The sequence below is a fragment of the Falco cherrug genome, chromosome 9, assembly GCF_023634085.1.
Source record: "Falco cherrug isolate bFalChe1 chromosome 9, bFalChe1.pri, whole genome shotgun sequence".
Taxonomy (NCBI): domain Eukaryota; kingdom Metazoa; phylum Chordata; class Aves; order Falconiformes; family Falconidae; genus Falco; species Falco cherrug.
The window spans coordinates 33,932,818-33,952,248 of NC_073705.1; the positions used below are offsets into that span (position 1 = coordinate 33,932,818).

General features: G+C 40.8%; 1 protein-coding gene across 2 annotated transcripts; it reads right to left on the reverse strand.

The window, feature by feature from the left end:
• Positions 1-6,700: 6,700 nt before the first annotated feature.
• On the reverse strand, positions 6,701-17,518 carry LOC102048623 (neuropeptide Y receptor type 4-2-like). 2 transcript variants are annotated; one of them, XM_027815354.2, is made up of 3 exons: positions 17,388-17,518; positions 16,786-16,895; positions 6,701-11,776 (listed from the first exon to the last, which is right to left on the reverse strand). In XM_027815354.2, exon 3 carries the CDS (start codon positions 11,657-11,659, stop codon positions 10,526-10,528), a length of 1,134 nt encoding a protein of 377 aa, XP_027671155.1. In that variant the 5' UTR covers positions 11,660-11,776; positions 16,786-16,895; positions 17,388-17,518; the 3' UTR covers positions 6,701-10,525. The 2 variants fall into 2 exon arrangements, with proteins under 2 accessions (XP_027671155.1, XP_027671156.1); XM_027815355.2 differs by lacking the exon at positions 16,786-16,895 and having other exon boundaries at positions 17,388-17,506.
• Between the last annotated feature and the right edge of the window lie 1,913 nt (positions 17,519-19,431).

Sequence of the window (19,431 nt, forward strand, 5' to 3'; positions counted from 1 at the left end):
TTTTGCTGGTCAGTCCATTCCCTGAAGGTTTGGATTGCAGCACGGCTCAAGCAGCTATGAAGACTGTCTCAAAGTAAAAGAAGACAAGCATGATCCTTCTGTTGTGGAAGTTCCAGACACAACCTTCACTCCTGCTTTGGCTGCCACGTCCTTACACCACAGTACCCTGGCAAACGAGACCAATGAACTTCATATTGTAGCCAACAGGGAAAAAGTCTCTGACAAATATAATGGAAAAATAGATGTGGTGGGGAATACCATCACATCGTAATCTTAGGATCATAGAACAGTTTGAGTTGGAAGTCACCTTAAGGATCATCTAGGTTCCAACCCTCCTGCCATTGGGGTATCTGCAAGGATATGAAATAAAGCAACAAGTAACAGGTCTCAGAAGGGGACTTGTTCAAACAGATTCCCAATGAAAATGTTTGTCATTGAGCTTTTGTTCATATTTTAGTAAAAAAATCTGTTCTACCTTGGATTTTGAAGTCACTGTCATGGTTATACATTCACCGTTGCCTGAGGAGACAACACCAACAAACAAAAGCTGCTGTTATAAGGAAACAGAGTTATGCAAGTCAGGCCTGAATTTCAATAAGAAGCTCAAAGGCACTACCTCCTGTGATCAAACTTAAGACTCCTTCTTGGCCTGTGAGCTGACACGCTCCCAGATGGGCAACGTGGGCCTGCAGCTGAACTAGGGCTGAATTTGCAATTTCAAATGCTAGTGAGAAACTTGGAGTGAACGAAAACAAAGTAGGGGACAGACTTCCAGGGGATGTAAATCAGTGATGTCCCATTGCAATTGGTGCAGACAGACTGGTCTTCATGTGATGAAGATTATAGCTTAAGGCAGCAAGATGAGGCAGTGATACATTTGCTTGTGCAAGGTGGCAGCACTGAACGAGGCTGCCCAGAGAGGCTGTGGAGTTTCCATCCATGGAGGTATTCAAAACCCATCTGAATGTGGTCTTGGGCAACTTGTTTGTAGTGATCCTGCTTGAGCTCAGGGGTTAGACCAGATGACACCAAGAGGTCCCTTCCAACCTCAGCCACTCCACGATTTTGGGAAGGTTGTGGCCACACTCCCCTCAGTATGGGTAAAGAACCAATCCTGACACCAAGGGTTTAGTTAGGTACAATGTTGACTTGCATGATGCTGGCTTAAGAAATCTCAGCCTCCAACATTCTCCCTCCTCTGCTTTTTTTCATGCTGCAAGATCACTGTCTCTTTACTTGGGGTGATATAACTACTTATAGGGCCACAGCATTAACTGGATCAATATAAGACACAGTTAAAAATAACAAGTTTTCTTCTTTTAAGAATTCTTATTTTTAGGGTTATTTTTACATGTGTGTCAGTTCAGCTGTGCATCTCCTGGCTTTGCTGGCATTTATGGTCTTAGCACATGGGATGATGAACAAGTGGGTTGGGAGAATGCTGGAAAGACACCAGCATATGATGCCTGGATCCAACATACCATATAACTGCACATTGACTTACACCATCTCTCACTGCAAGCAGAAATATCTGTTATTTGATAATAATTAATTAAAAAATCATGCCTCTGTCTTCAGTTGACTGTACCTCTTGGGTACTCTTCTTATGGGGATAGGCATGCAAAACCAAGTATGCTTTCTTTAGGTGCACTTGAGGAGGTTTAATGGTTAACCAAGTAAGAATTAAAATTGCACAAAAGTATATCCAGCAAGTCCTGCACAGGTACGTGTTCCTCAAGGGCTGGATGGCTCATTAGTACTACAGAGCCTGCAAGAAATAAACTAAATCAAACTAAGTTAATTATAAAATCAAGTGATTCCCCAAGAAGGGGAATTGTTCTAATTGTGTGGCTGCCCGTCGTTATTCAGGTCACCTTGTACAGCCCTGTCTCCTTTTCAGTGCTCTTACTCCCTGAGCCTATTCTGGATTGAAGATGCTGGGGCTGCAGTTTTCAGAGGTTCAGGTTTGCTAGTGGGTTATGGGTTAGTGTGCTGCTGTAGGACTGGGTTCAACACCTGCTCAGGTACCTACTCCCTGCGTGACTTCTGCATGTCACCTTGGAGCTGAATTTACTATTAGATTTAGATGGAGCGTAGGCACTTGTATTTCAAAATGGGATCCTCAAAGTTCTTCCTAACTGTAGACCTCTGCTTTGTGCCACTTCCCTGGACCACCTAGAAGCCTGCTCTGGCCATGTCCAGAATCCCCTTGGTCTCATCACCACCTAAGAGTTGTCACCTTCCCAGTCCCTGCTGCTGCTATCTGCAGAGCAGGTGCTGCCAGCCTGTGTTTTCCAAAGCCTGCTCCGTTAGATGTGCATCAGTGGCTTGGGCAGGGCAACACACTTCCCCTGCGTTCACACTGTGACTGCTGAGCAGCTGCTGTGCAGGCAAGACCCTTCTTCACTTCCCTGCACAGCTTCTGCAGTAGCAGAGAGCTGCATTTGTAGTACAGGTAGATAAGCAAAATTATCTATTGTGTCTTCAGGGCTCTGGAAAGAGAAAGGTAAGGTGTTAAACCGATTTAATGTGTTAGTGTATTCTGTTCCCAGGAGTTAATTATCTGCACATCACTGTTGTCTCACGTGGCAAAGAGCAGGTGCTCTCCAGCTGCGTGTCTGCAGCCCCGAACGTGTGTGCATATCCATGCATGTGCTTGTGGCATGTAGGAAAACACACAGTAGTGTCCAAGTCAGTGTCCTCCTGCAGATGGAAATAAAGTTCTCTGTAGCTTCCTACGCTTAATTTCTGTGTACTGTGATGGCTCTGGGAGGCCTGGAACTCGTCGTAGGAGTTGCTGCTGGTAGTTATTCACAATTAATGCATGTTAAGAGAGGATGCAACACAGATTCTTTCCTAACAGGGCAGTAATTTGTAAACCTCTATTAAAACACTTGACAGTGTTTTCCTGACGAGATATTGTAAATGCTATTTAAAAAGAAGTTTCATAAAGAATCGTTCCTGGAAGCTGGCACTACTTATTGGCCCCATATTTCTTATTAATTTGTACTTAATTATAAAAAGAAACATCAAACATCATTTCCTCTTAATATAAAATGGGAGATTGCCACTGATAAGCATGCTTAAAATAAGCATCGCAGTCGTTACTTTCATATCCTAACTATAATAACAGACCATGGACACAAAAATGAACACAGCCAGTGCAGCTAATGGCTGAATCATAGCAACAGCATAAATTGATTTGTTTCCAGGTCTAAAAAAACTGGTAGAGAATTTATGTAATCTCCTAGATAAAAGAGGATTAAGGTTAATGTCTTAAATCTGGTCCTTATGCTCAAATACAGATGCCTGCTACTACCTTTCATGTGAATTCTATTTGTAAAAAAGTGATACTGAGTTAAGCTGGTTGAAATAAAGTCACATTCCTTCTTTTTATGCCTAAGAGAACCTATTGGCTGCTCTGTACTACACCAAATCATACCATTTACTACAGTCCAGTCACAATAGTGCATTCATGTGTGCTTTACAGTGTTTATTATTACTGTACGGTTTATGTTCTTTCTAGTGAACCTAATGTCTTAACTTAGGAAGTGCTGCATAGTAAGAAGTCTAAAACCAAGCTAGTTCTTTTCCTGACATAATTTCAAGTAAAAAAAAAAAATTAGTGCATTCAACCTGCTTGCAGAATGAGGGACTGTTTTTCATACTTGTGAGTTATTGCTTGGAAATTGTCAAAATAAAGTGGATTTTCTTAATGATTTTTTAAATGTGTAGTGTACACTTGTTCCATGACCCAGACCCCAAGAAATTATATAGGCTTATGATTTGTCTTTATATATAAATTTTAATCCTGCAGTGTTTGCATATTGTTACTCTAACAGGCTGAGGTTTGTGAGAAACTGATCATTGAAAACATTTTGAAGCATAAAGCCTCATATTGTCTTCGCTTAAAGCTCAACCTTTGCAGATCTGGAATGTAATATATTCATTTTGCAGTGCAAAGAGCTGAGCATGTGCTGGATTAGGGTTTTGTTTGCAAATATTGCTTGTTGCTCTGAGTGCAGGTGGAACACTTCCTTTTATTTTAGCCAAATAATTCTCTGCTTCCTTCCTGCACATAGTAAGATACTCCTTATTTAGGACCGCTCTGCCCTGCCGTCTGTAAGCAACTCAGACACAGAATGCAACTACTCTGCTGTGAAGCTTTCCCTTGCAATGCCTGGGAAATATATTCACCCTATTAAGACCCATTTTTCATAGACTATTTCTGAGGGAGAAAAACTGTATTAGCAGTTTGTAGATGTAACGGCAGACCTTTTGGTCTGCTAGTGAAGGTTAGCTTGTTTGGTGCAAAGTTGTGGGCGTGCCTGCGTGCGTTGTTGTGTGCCGTGTGGGACTTCTGCGGTGGCTTGTGGAAATGTGGGTGGTTGTGAAAGGTTACTTCACTATTTGTGATGGTATAGCTGTATTTCTGGTGAATGGAGTTGAGTACACGCTGAATTTTAAATGGCCCTGGTGTCATTAGTTGATTTAATCAGCTTAAAAAGTCTAGTGCCAGCCAGATTCTGCTATCTCTGAATGCCGCGAGCCTTCCCAAAACACAGGCACAGGGGGTACATATGTATTAGGCTTCTGAAGCAGTCTGTGTATTTGCTGTTAGTTTAAACAAAACTTTCTGCTTGGCTGTATTAATTCCTGTAAATATATATAATACCTGGCGAGGACACCAGAACTTTCTAGTATTTTTCAGCCATCTCTGCTGTGACTGCAGTGTGTTTCAGAAAGGGGTTATGTTGGTCTTTAGGGCATCAGGAATTTCCCTACATTCTGTCTTGAAGAAATACATGGTGTATGTAATTACTTTTAGTCATTAAATCAGCCTATCAACTAGATAAATCAATGCTCATTACCTTACTACAGGCATAGCATGTGATGATTTTGCATGCATGCATGCATTTTACATGCAGTTACCTTGTAACAAAATGGAATCAAGACAAATATTCATGAATGATGAAGTAGTATTTGCCCACTAGCTGCCAATATGGAGATTCTGTATTCCTGTAGTCTGGATAAGGAACACAGTAATTCGTGAGCTAAAATTACAATATTCAAAGGACAGAAATTTTTCTCTGGGACTTTAAGGACAAAATTTACCTGTATTTTTAACAGTTAAAGTGCAAGTTTTATGTTCTCTATGTCATCATAGCTTTTGACTGACAAAATAAATCTTTCTACTGCCAGAGGCTGTATTTTGAGCCTAATAAAATGAGGCTGTATTTGCATTTGTGATATTCTACAAAAAATACTTGTTCACATTATTATGTCACCATGTTTAATATAACTATTTTGCTAATCAGTAGAAAAAATATGCAGTGCTGTATTTTCTGTGTACCATGACTAAATATTTTTTTTTTATGACTGGTAATCTGCTTTATAGTTGCTATTGAACAAAGTATTTTCTGTCATATGGGATGTATACCATAGCACTATTTAACTGAGCATTTTTTTATAAATGGGTGGTAGGGTCGCATCAACTTAAGTTCTAAAAAAATGTAAAAAATCTCTGAAATTCAGTTTCATCCCGGGTTTCCATCATATAATCTCTGTGCTGCTACTGGATTTCATGTTTATTAAGCATTTATTGGAAGGACAACAAACCAATTCTGACTAAGGTCTAATGAGCATTGTCTGACAGAAAAAGGCATACAGAAGTATAAATCTCAGGCTTATTCTACTTATGATTTCTTGTGGTCAAAGAAGTAACTTGGTAAAGCCAACTGAGAAAGTGAGGGAAGGTCATGAAAGCTATGCGGAATGTTGATGCTTATAAAATGTAAACCTAGATTATCCATGGCACTAAGCAACAGCAATTTCCATTGAAATCAATACTGGCCGGCCAGTATTTAATTAGAAATTTGAAGAGAACGGCCTGTAAAAGAAATGTCAGGTGATCTTGTAAGAAGACACACAGGTCAAAGTAAAAGAATCCCTTAAGAAGTCCTTAGGATGTGACGTCTTAATTTACGATAAGCTCTTAGAATGTCATACAAGTGTGTACGCCGCGTTTGCAAATAGCAGACCTGCAGTGCAGACCCTGACTGACTGCTGTCACAGCATCATTCCCAGCTGCTGTCAATGATTACATCACATTTATGACATACAACAGCATGCCAGGCGGGTAGGAGACACTGCCATTGCACTCTTTCCTTGTGTGTGTAAGTGTAATAACAAACCTGGTTACAGCACAACCTATGGGCATCTCTAGTGCTTTGGTTTACCTTCAGTCGAGGCAGGTAACCCAGGTCAGAGAAATGTACCAGTTCTTTTAACCCAGTCAAAACTTCTCTGAGGTTCAATAAAATTTTGATAAATGTCCCACATAGGTTTTCATCTCGGCAGTTGTAGTTACTTTCTGGTTGGGGTTCTGGTCATGGTTCAGGATTCTATGTCATGTAGGACCCAGTTTCCTGTGCAATCTGGGAACATGAGCTGAGTCCTGGCATTGGAATATTCCAGTGTCCCACGCTGAGTTTTTGATACTTACCCTGTCCTCTCCTCCTTGGCTGGCTGTCCTGTATCATTGTCTGTCCTTAGGAATCATCAAGCTAGTAATCCTTCCTGTATCAATGTCTCTTATCATACAGCATAACTTGCTTTCTCTTGATAAGTACTAGTTGAGAACTAAATCTTTTGTACATTGTTCTATGTATGCCATTTTACAGAGGCAGGCACAGAGAAGTGAAGTAACACAGGCAATATTATTTTATTATTATTAGACTCCCCACAGTGCGCCACTTATATCACAACAGTAAGTTGTTTTCTTCCTGTGAAAATCTTACTATCTTCTTACAACATGTCACAAGAGGCAGGATTATAAACAGCTTTACAAAAAAAAAAAAAAAAAAAAAGGCAGGGTAAGGTCTTAGAATTGTATGGACTCGTGATTTGCACAACTGCACATTTCCCCAGCATTGCTTTTCTAACTCAGTAGCAGAACTTGGTAAAGAGCATACTCAAAAGCATCACCTGTATACAATGAATACAAAATTGCTTGATCCTTCTTGGATGTGAACCTTATTTGTTATTTACACATGGATAAGATGTATGCAAGCTATTTTTATTTTGTTACCCTCTGCTGGGACTAAAGAGGCATAACCCCCCTTGGCTGCATTAAGACCTCAAAGTGACAAATGAAATAGCTCTTTTTACCACACAGGCTTAATTGCATCCAGCCTTGTGCCTTTGCCTTCAAAGGGTACAGGGAATAGTTGCTAGAGCAGTTCTTGAAAACCAGCAGCATTATATGTATTACTGCGTTTGTGCTCAGCTGCAGAAGCCTTGATGTCCACACAGAATGAAGAAACGGTGATAAAGTCACCTTTCCTGGTATGGCTCTTTGCACCAGCAGGATGCCTAGTGTGTAAATTAACATAGGGCTTACACATGACACAGATATTCAGTCATTTGGAACTTTATATATATACCCATCCACCCCACCCCCTGCAGGTTCACTCGAAAGTTTATTTAGTTACCTAGGGAATTTTGGAGGTTGGAAAACCTCAGTATGGATGGTATGTAAGTAGATGGATAGGCAGCGGCTGGTTGAGAGTTTTTTGGATCTGCATTTTTGCAGTTAGATTTATGAGTGCAGTTTGGTGGCTTTTAGTGTCTAAATTCTTTAGGTTATCCAGTCTGAAGTCTGTTAGCATTAAACAGTACTTGACTCCAAACTTGACGCTTCCCTTAATCACCAGAGGAAGATACATCTGTTTGTGTCTGCTTTACTGTAAAGTTGGATCTGCTTGCTTTGCATATTTACTTGTGCTCATGGCTACAAATGGCCACGTGAATTACAGTTAAACAAAGAGTCAAGCCCTGCTGATCTCTCTACCCTTTGCAGGAAGAACTGGGACCTGATGCACAATGTCAGGGCACAGCTCCAGTGGCAGGTCTGACATGCTGCAAGTGCTCTTTCAACAAGTTTTCACTCAGAACTAGTGACAAAGATGCATTAATGGAAGTACACATTCTAAAGGTAATTCCATTTCCATTTAAGACACTGGTGCTTGAAAAGTTGTATAGTTAAGATCATAAATCAGATAATCTTCTATGTACATGTTTAACAAAGTATTCTTATGGTAGCTTAACACACATTTAGTTAATTAAATGGTGTAATTATAACAAGTGCAGGAAACAGGCAGAATTGCTCAAGGCTAATTGGATTAAATTGATCCTAAATACAAAAACAAACTCTATGAAGTTTCAGCAGTATTTAAGCTCTCAAACAATACAACACAGTTTTGGTATAAATCAAGCTGATGAGGAGTTACTGTATTTTGTACTACTCAGCATGGCGTGGTTGTATCAGCTCTGGTTTCGGCTACAGTAGCAAATTTCAAGCTGCATATAAGATAAAATGAGAGTCCTCTTGTTCTGTGTTTCTGGTAGACTCAATGTCCATTCTAGAAATGACATTGCATACAAACAAAGTAATGGCATTTCATACAAACAAATCAAGAGAAACAACTTCTCATCGTACTGCGGCAAGTAACAAAGAGAAAAAGAAAGCAGAAGTCCATTTAAAAGAAGCAAAAACGTCTTGCCAGATAATTGAGGAAGATACAAAAGATAATTGCATGTAAACTCTCTTACTGAGATACACAGGTTTTGCTCAGAATTAGAAGGGGGGCTGCATTGAAACAGCTTCTGCCTTAAGACTCTGCACACAAGAATTCCAGTCCAAATGTGAAGTTTTGCCACAGATTTCTCTGCACCCAGCTCCTGGAAAGGGTTTTACTCCCATTTCTGCCAGCTGAGGATATGGACTCATACCTGTTGATAGCTCTTGCCTACCTTATAGCATAAGGTTTTGCTCATCTTCAAATACTCAGTCCAACATCCATATTGCCTGTCAGACCACAGCATGGGACAATTTTTTTCCTCACCTATTTACCAATTAGTCTCATTTCTAGTTATCTGCATAACTATACATTGCGAGGCTTCAACTCAATGCAAACCCATTGGCTACAATGAATAGTGACTGCTTATCATAGCATAATTCAGGTTGGAAGTTTCCTCAGGTGGTCACCCAGTTCAGTCTTCTGCTAAGGTTAGTTTAACAACTCGGGACAGAATATGCTTCCGCTTTTCTTTAGCATTGACCTGGTTGGCCTCCTTTTTACATTTGCTGCCTTATTTTTTTTTAAGCTATTCCTTAGTAAGGGCTTCTTGGGCATACCTGCTTCTTGGTTTCTCAGTAGTCACTGAACAGTATCTCGGCTGTAGAGGTTAAAATGAGTTTATGGTTTGTAAGTTTTTTGGTCAAAGACAAAATACCATAAATGTGAAAAAACGTAACCCTCACTTTAGCATTTGGCAATACTACCTATTTACATGTAGCTTGGCTTGAATTGGACCTGGATTCCACTTGTATATTTTTATTGACCTTGTACTGATTAGTTGGAATTTCAGCTCCATTTCTGTTGCTGATGCCAGCGAGTGGGAACTGACACCTGGTTTTATTTTAATAGGAAACCAAAAGCCTCCACGCATATGCTTATTTCTTTGTGAGCATACCCACTCTGAAAAGATATGGTTTCTACAAACATTTTCATGCCCATTCTGACCTTCTGAATGATATACTTTGCAATTAAAGTACCAAGGAGCTGCTGAAACAAAGTGACATCTTGCCACCGAGACCTGAAACAACTCCAGTAATCCAGCTGTCTTCTGATGATGGCATGCAGTTTTGGCATTGCAGAGCTTTTTGACTGACAGTAGCAGGAATTGCAGTCAGTCAGACTTGTTTCCATGTAGATCTACAACCGTTTTTCTTTTGCTTAAAAATAATGTTCGGCATCACCTCAATGTGTTTTAAGAGTTTAATCTATTGAGTAACGTTTTCATTTGTTGCCATCCCTCAATAAGAAACTGTCATCTTTACATACCAGGGGTCACTGGTCTGTGATCCTACGTGCAGAGGCAATGGCTATTCCCAAGCCTGTGTGACAGAGAGAGGTTTCATACAAACATCCAGTTGTTTGATGTGAACGAGATCTGCTGAAAGATTACTGTTACCTAATGGGCTGTGAGAGCTGGTAAAGCACAAAATTTTATATACTTACATATTTCTGTTCCACTGGTGTGTCAGCCATGCATAAAAAACTTACTAATACTGAAAAACGGAAGGTCTTCTCTAATGCAACTTTTGGCAGCCTGCCGTGCTGAAACTGGAAGTCTGGGTATGCCATGGTAGAGATGTGAGATGATGAACCTCGTGTCTGTCTATGTGCAGCCACAGTTTAGTTACTGATCTGTTAGAGCAGCCACATATACATCAGCCCAGACTCCTCAATGTCTGTACCATCTCAATGACATAAACAACTTGTGTACCACAGCAGCTACTCTATACATTAATGACCTTCCTTTGCCTGTTCTTCCAAAAATCAGGCAATAATGGGTTCCTGTTCACATCCCAGCTATGGCATCACCAGTTGCTTTTGATACCTACAGGTAATAATTGGTGTGTAGTGGCAGTACATCCCTCTGAAATGTTTTCTACTAGCTAGATAGAATTATGTCTGCAGTTCGGCATCAGTGAGCCCTTGGAAATTTCAGTCTGCATGGTGGATAAAGGCAAATGATCATATTCTTCCATTGATGCAGTTACTGAATTATGCTGGCAGCTCAGAATCAGTGACTTCACTTCTTTCTTGAAGTTGCTATTTAGGAAACCATAGATAACGGGGTTGACACAGGTGGAAGCCATAGCTACCAGGTGGCACAATGAGAAGATCAGATTGTGGTGGCAAGGAGAAATGATTTTGTAATTCCAGTCCACAATGGTGTTGAAAACATGCAGTGGTAGCCAGCAGACAGCGAAAGCAGCAACCATGGATGCTAACAAAATATTTATCCTTCTCAACTGAACTGCTCGGTTGCTATATTCGCTCTTCTCAAACATGTCCTTTCTCTTCTGTAGATGTAAGTAGATACGCAGGTAGCAAAGTATGATGAAGAACAGTGGGATGCAATATTGCAAGAGCAGCAAAGCTGTGGTGTAGATAAGCCTGTGTTGCTCAGAAGGCCACGAGTCAATGCATATGGCCTTGTCAGTGGAAAAATTCATGATGTGTGAGAGCTGCTCATACAAATCATTAGACAAGATGGATGTGGTCAAAAAGGGCAGGGACATGAGACATGCTAAAGTCCAAATTACTCCAATTCCTAGATAGGCTTGGGAGATACTTGGCCTCCAGCCAGTCGGGTTTATGATGAGCTGGTGTCTTTCCAGAGCAATAACAACAAGGGAAAGAATTGACACTGTCACAGATGCACACTGAGTGAAAGAGGTCATTTTGCACATAACTTCTCCAAATATCCAATAGTCCATCATAGTGTAAACAACAGTGAAAGGCAGACAGACAAGACACATAAACAAGTCTGAAATTATTAAGTTGGAAATTAGGATGTTGGTGACATTGGCCTTTTCCTTCTGCCTGGCAATGACAGCAATCAGACAGATGTTTCCTACAATGCCTAGGACAGTCTCCAAGCTGTAAGAGGTGGCCAGAAAGACAGTAAGGTCAGTGATATTCCTGCACTGATTAGAAATGTACATGGGGAAGCTTCGGTTTGAGCTCCAGTTCTTACTGTTCAGGAAAGGAAAACCATCATTAACAGCCCTTGTCTTATTCATCTTGAACCCCAAAATATTTATCCAAAAAGGTGGTAGTCAAACAGAATCCAGTTCTTCTGGAACCAACCTAAATAAGGCTTTATCTGGTCTGTTTAATCGTGGAAGTTCTAGGTGTATCTGCAAAGGAAAGGAAAAAAAAGATTGCTTAGTTATGCTACAAGAAATTAGTCAAAAAGGTAGGGGGTAGACAGGGAAGAAAACAGCAGGGTTTCTGTGTATATTCTGCAGCTTCTTTTTATATAATTTATCAGATCATAAAACGGAACCCTTTGCTAAACTGTGGTATGGAAGTCTGTGCAACTTTATTGAATTATGACTGTATTTACTCATTGTAAGGTTGTCCCATGGACTTAAGAACATCTTCATTTAACTCAGTGCATTATCCTGAACTTCACTAATGCAGTAGTGATTCAAGAAAGCTGGATCCAAACACACTTGTGGGTAAAAATTGTGTGTAATTCTGGTTTTGCAGGGTTCTGATCCAAAACAGAGCAGAACACACATTGTGGGGCTGCATTTACCTTCAATTGAGCCAGACATCAATGTCAAAAGTAAGGCATGTTAGATGCATAAAGCCAACACTAAAATATCTTATGTGAGTTGATCTATGAAATGCATTTGTGATTGCAGCCGGAACTGACATTTGCTTGAGATGATCACCTTGCAAAAATTCAGGCTCATATCCTCAGGAGGCATAACATGGGACAATTTTGAAAAAGGTTAAAATAATTCAAAATCATTTCAACATTTTTCAGCTTCTACACAGCTGTGATAGGTCATGGGAACTGCAGTCCAGATTTCCTGCTTTCCCATTCTGGATGAACTCCAGTGCCTGTGAAGAACTGATGTCTCTGGGTGGCTAACGTGGCCACGACAAGGTTTATCAGCTATATAGTCCAGTCTCCTCATTTTGGCTTTAAGAGTAGGTGATTTTGATGTCTCTTAATTCCTTGTGAGAGACTTCTTATTGATTCTCTCTCAGCATAAGTTTGCTTTCTTTAACCAAGAGAATTCAAGTGTTGTAATAGTATGTACTGTCTCCTGGGTGCTGTTCCTGCACAGGCAGGGGAGCCTGCTGCCTAACCACTGCTGCAAGCTCCAAGCTAGGATTTTCAATGGGGTGTCAGGGAGCTGGACCCACAGCGTTAACTGGGGCTGCACACTTCTGGAAACCTCAGCCCTAGGGCTGACTGGGCTCTACCAGATGGCTCCTGCAAGGCTGTTGTGATCTGCCGTAACAGCGCCTGCTTAATAATGCTGACCCTGGAGCCCAAATCCTCCATGTCCAGGAATCATAGGAAAAAAATCTGACTCTTCTGGGAGTTCTCTTCAGGCCAGAGGCAGTTTCATGCTGTACAATAGCTTGTAATGTGAAAAGTAAGTAAATACTTGAGGAATGACGCTGTTTACCCATTGCATGACCCTTTCCTCAGCAATAAAATGCCACTCAAGTTTGTGGGGTTGTGAAAAACTTCTCAGCTTCAGAAAAACAAGTGGTCAAGATATGAATACATAAATAAAATGGTATAGTGAGCTTATCACTTTGTTTCAATAGCATTTTTGCCAGATGTCTGCATGCATAAAGGTAACCTGTACTGCACAGAAAAGCGCCCCCCATCCTACAGTTTTTTGTTTGCCTTGTCTTCTTTCTGAATTGAATTGTATGCTTCTAAAGATGTTGCCTCTCAGGAACTAATGAAAGCAATAGTGCACGGTAAATAAAAAGATGCTTTGGAATCATTGTTCTGCTTATCAGCAAAAATTAGTACAGTCAAATCTTTTGTTGCTTTGCTAGACCTGCTGATTTACCTGTCTGTATCTATCCATATTTCTGTCATCTGGCTGTATCCATCTGTCTGAGACAGTCATGTGAATAAAATAGTAACCTTTTCTTCCTCTTGTCCTTTCATTTCCTTAGTAGTTTAAATCTTGATTAGAGGACAAAGGAAATTTTCCAAATTGTGGATGTAGGTATGACTCTTTAGGTCCACTCACTTTTGTGTTGTTATTCAAGCCCTGTAAACTGATTTATTTTCTGGAACTAGAAGAAGAGGCAATGATGAGGTATGGATTGCTCAGTCACATATGGGGAGGGTACGGTGGCCTATTTCAATGTGAAAATTGATATGGAATGAAAAACCATCAGCCAGTGCCTTAGCTTTTAATGATCGATGGCCAGTGGAGATGCTAGAAACAAAACAGAGCAAAGGGATCAGCAGCCTGTAATATTATTTGGTACTAAAGGAGCTCAGTCTTGGCATTTGGACAGAACAAACAGACTCTGCTGTAAACAAACACATGAGCTTTTTTACTACAGCCCCAGCCTAGTGTCCTTAGCTACGGTATCCTTGACAACAAACACATGGTTCTCTCTTGCTGCTTGAAAAATGTGTGCTGAGTTATTACAAACATCTGTGCCCCACAGAGTAAGCTCTCTCAAGGGTCCCAGACAGTTTTGGACATGTTGAGGCGCCACTGAGAACTACTAATGGTGAAGCAACCAAAGAAAGTAGCGGAGCCACCTGAAAAGCAGGAGCCAGATCCCACAGCTCTAAGGGGCACACTCCCAAGGAGAATGCCAAAGGCAGAGCATGGCTGTGGCTTATTGCAGATGGCAAACATGGGGATAAAGAGCATCTCTGAAGGCTCTGCAATGCCTTCTGTTGGGTTAGGAGTTTCCTCTCTTTTAACACCTCACATTCCATGGTGTCTCACACAAGGTGACTGCCAAGCACTTCTTGGGCGTTCATTCTCATGGTGCTGCCCAGAGGTAAGTAAGGAACTATCACCCTCTTACCATAGGTGACTCAGAGAAGGAGGCAAGTTGTCCAGTGTCTCAAGGGAACCTGTGGTGCACTGTGCAGTACTTAAAACTCTCTGCCAACCTGGTGTCTTGGAAAAGTCAGAGCCTGGATTACCTAGGTCCATAGTTCTCTGGACCTCTTATACTGGCAATCATAATGTAAAAAGAAGTTCTAGAAAAACAGAAAAATAACTGTTGTGGTGACATTATGTATCCTGTCATGGTATCCTTGGGTGGCAGATTCTCAAGGTTAGTCACTGCCAGTGTGTTATCTTAAGGTGTTTAACTGCCATTCAGTTTGGTCTAAATTAAGAGCCAGTAATAAGCAAAGTGTACATTTTCTGTTTAGATATTTGAATCAAATGTTAGCTAATATACTGAATCACCAATGCAGTAGGAACAAGGATGTTAGTCCCTTCACTGTATCGAAGGTTTGTCAATTACCCAGTGAAATACAGCAAAAACTTTATGGGCTAAAACAACCAGCTTTTGCCTCCAGAGAGTGAAGCAATGCTTACTTGGCTTGTAGGACTGAGAAGCACGTCTCCTAAATCAGTTTGCTGATGGAGTGGGGGAAAAGTTAGGTAGTTTTTTTGTTTGCTTTTTTGTTTTTAAAAAGGAAAGAGTCATTCTGTTCAGAACCCTTAATGAACTTCAGGAAAGCAGTCAGTAACAAAAGCTAACGTGCTTGAAAAGTAAGGGTTTTCTTTTCTAATTGATGCAGCATGAGACAGTTTCTCTAAAAACTAAGTGTCAGAAAAGTCTGCAGCAAATGAACAGGATACAGAAGGAAAAAGAGAAGGAGCTTTCAGATTTAATCTTAGTGTAAGTTCTATTCCTCACATCTTTTGCAAGCATTCATCACTCTGCTGCCTGTGTTGGAAGCCAGGAAGAACAACAGGCAAGGTTTGAAGGGTTTGTCTTGGTGAACAACATGGCCTCCTAAACTAACAGATGTCACTGAGGTTGTCTCAAAAAAAGGAAGCCAAGTAGTCAGTTTGAAAGACTTACCTCAGGGGGCTATACATTATTTCCCAGAAAAATTCCTCAAAAGGAAGGGAATTCTGCAGGGATGGGTCAGGGAAGAAAATTAAACTCTCAGTGGATTTCAGGGAGACCGCTAGACGGTAAGTGTGCCCAAGCACTTAATGCATGACTGCCTTTTTGAGACACCTCTGGACCTGAAGACATCCTATGAGATCCTTTATAAAGTCTGTTTTCCTGGAGGCCAGATAAAGCAAGAGACTCCTACTGATGCCGTGTTCTATGTGCTCACTGGGAAAGGGCGGCTCATTCTTGCAAAGCTAATCATGATCATCCCCTCCCTGCACCAAAACCCTATCTCCATAGTTGTGATGGACAGTGTGGATCAATTTCCACATCAAACATAAGTCAAAGAAAAACAATATTTGTAGTGTTTGGCTTCATTATGTGGTACTTAGAAGCAATTGCTTATCTAGCTTAGAACTTAACTAGTTGCTCAAGCCATGTTTGCTGCTTTCAGTCCATAAGAATTCCTGACAGAAGCGATTCCTAAAGACATGAAGTGATTGTATTACTTCTTTAAAGAGTTATGGTGTTTATCTGAAGTAAAGCAGCTATCATCTGCCTCATGTAAACTAGAAACAAAGGAGCAGTGGAAAGGTTTAAGAGAACTCTGAAATTCATACTGCAGATATTAATAGAGGTGGTGGTGACTGACTAACAGCCTGACCAACTCCCCTTTTTGCTGGCAGTGACGTTATCTCAGTAAAACAGATTTACCCTGCTTAACCTTACATCCTAGAGAAAGGTTAAAAATTATTTGGCTATCATTACAGGTTCCCAGGAAGGGAACACTTAACTAGAAGAAGAAACCTGCCACTAAGTACGCACATACATCCTACAGCAATGTTAAATCCATAAGGGATTTGGCACAATGAAATTTAATGGTGGAATCTTCATCTTTGTTTAACTCTGTGTTGCAAAAATGTTGGGAGCAACTGTCTCAGGTCATTGAAAAAGCTATATATGTTAAAATTTCTAAAACCTGTATAATTAGGGTATGGAATGAGTTGTGTGTACTAATATGTTACAAGTCTATAACACCGGGGATAGTATAAATACCCAGGAAAGTGAGTATTTTTTCCCCTCTCACATCTGCATGTTCTCAGAAGGAAACCTTCTAAGGGCTATGAACTTATATTACGAGTTACCCTTCTCCAATCCTGCAGAAATCAGGGAGGTTTTGCAAAAGCACCTACTCCAACTTCTGCTTAAATTCATAATAACCTTTCCACCCACTCCACCTTTTATTTTCTGGTGAAATTCATAACAACCTTACCAAAGACACGGAGCCAGCTCACAAAGGTAAAATGTGACTAGCAGGTCAGCAGACTGGAGAACAGTAATTAGTCCCCAGTTCCTCCAGAGTAAAGGCCATTGTGACTTGACCTGTACCCAAGAGAAAAAAATAATATTTTTACAAAGGTACTCTTTACTAAAGGAGATGGTGAATCCATAAATCATTGTAATAGACACATTAGCAGACAGCCAGTTAGGATATATGGAGAGTGTCATGATGTGTGTGGCCAGAAACTGCAAGGGCTGGGTGAGGAACAAGAAGTCTCAGGGGCTAGGAGATAAGTGTTTTCCAGTGACCAGTGGTAACCAGGAAGGCTTTTTGTCACACTGCAAGGTGGCAGGGAGCACACCTGAGCCCCAAAGAGCCCCAAGAAGCTGCCACCTCCTTCTTGCACCCTGAAAGGTTGCAAAGCTTTGCTCGTAGGTACAAAGGTTGGGCCTGTCATGACAACTCAGACTGGATTCATTCAATACAGTCAAATACAGTTACGTCCTTTTTTTTTTTACAATCAGAAGTGATAATTTGAATACAGAGATCTGAGCTTTTATCAGTCTGAAATAGATAATTTAGAAAATCCTTACCTGTTACTGACTGAGAAGATGACTGCTGTCACTGCACATTTCTGTCTTGGAAGAAAGAAGGAATGCTGTAGCAGCAAAGTAAGGTTGTCTGTGTCCTAGCAATCCAGCAGAGAAGCTCTCCTCGCTGTTTCTGTAGACAATTTGGATGACATCTCTCTCCCTCTCGCCCTCTCTCCCCCGCCCTCGTTCCTTCCCTCCCTTCAGCTTAGCCAATGAATTCTGCTCTGTGATGATGGTCCGAATTTGAAGTTCTGGCTCCCTCTGGTGTTACATAGAATGTCTAAGGCTGCTTCAGAGGGATGGCAACTCCAGTAAGAAGCTACGAAGCCGTCTGAAGCACCCGTGGTGCAGACGAGTGGAACTGGAGTGGAAGCCCACTGCAGCAAAGGGGCAAAACACAGGAGCAGAGCCTAACCCTGTTCTCCTTCCCTAGGCAGGACTTCTATAGGGGTCAAAGAGAATTTTGCCTTATAGGTATGAAAACGTTGCCAGTATCAGTTTTCTCAATTTTTCCATTCCATCACAGGCAGACTGATTCTGAAATTGTATTTTAGAAGGGTCCAGGCTACAAGTCTTTAAATTATGAAAGGGGAAGAGGTACACTGTTACTCAGGCAAAGAACTCAGAAACGTGAGAACAATGGAAATAGAGGAAAAGAAGGATTTGCAAAAGTGCCAATTTTTTTTTGGTTTCCCCCAGGACTTTCTCATGAAAAACCAAGGCAGAAATCAGAGTTACAAAGTTTTCTCTTGCATTGGGAAAATACACAAGCAGAATATTTCAATATACAGAGTATTTCCAAGGGCTATACCAGAATAACCTAATTTCAGTCTTTACTTAAAGGAGGTTTTAACCCGTGGTCAACTACTTTAGTTCAGTGGCTGATGCTATTCCAGGGCCCTTCTAAAGGTGCGATACATACTTGCAGCGAATGCATGTTTTCATTCGTAGGCATATAGTATGTCAACAGAAATTAAACATTTCAATATCAAAATATATACAAGTTCTTATCAACTAACTGTGAAAATAATTTTTCCTTTGTGCGGTATTCTTTCTTTCATTTTTTTCTGGTACCAGCTATTACAAATGGGCTCATGTACTTCAAGAGCTTGGCTGACATCTTTCATCATTAAAGAAGTAAACAAAGCAGAAGCAGGATTTTTTTAAGGTCTTCCTAGGGTATTTTGGCATTTCTTATGTCTTACAGTGCTGAAAAGTGTAAAACTGGAATCTGTGTAATGAGTGATGTAAGCTGGAGAGCGGTCCTTAGTTATGGATTCTTTCTTCAGGGCATGCTTGAGCTGCTGCATATTTTGTATTATTTTTCCCATCCCCCTTTTCAGGAGCTTTATTTACCAGCTAGTTTGAACCAGCACTCCATATCCCAGAATTTCCCTTTTACCCTAGGACCTCAGAAGGAGACGATCTTTCTGATCTGGGTAGGGAAGAGGACATGAAGCCTGTCCTGCCAAAAAGGTACCATGCCACATAGATGTTGAGCCTTTTGCCAGCTCCTCAGGAAGTGGAAGTTTCCCATCTTACTGGAGCCAGAAAAGCTGAAATTATTTATTTAGCTGGCCTGTTCTCTTCTGTTTCTTCCTTAATTTATTTATCACATATTTATTTGTTCTGCTGTTCGAAGTATGAAAGTCAGGGGACAAAACCCACTAGGAAACAGACAGTCCTATTACTGAGGGGTATTTTGATTTGTGAAGCTGCTCTTCTCGTCTCCCTCAGCTTGCAGCATTCCTTGGCCAGCCTTATTTCCACACCTTTCAATCACTTAAAGATATGCTGTGTCACTTTCATTCTCTCAATTCAGACATTCAGGCAGAGCCTGCAAACTACCAAATTAGCATCTGCTCTCTTCTTAAAGTCAACAGAGAACAGCTGCAGCACTGTTCCTGAAGGACTGCTGTGCTCTGCTACCCGGGGATCAGGAAATAACCGAAGCACCAATATTCTGCTGTGGCATCTGGAACTTTCTTCTTGACAGACTTTTAGGATGAGCTGCTGTAGCAAGATTCTGGTCATGTTTTGATGA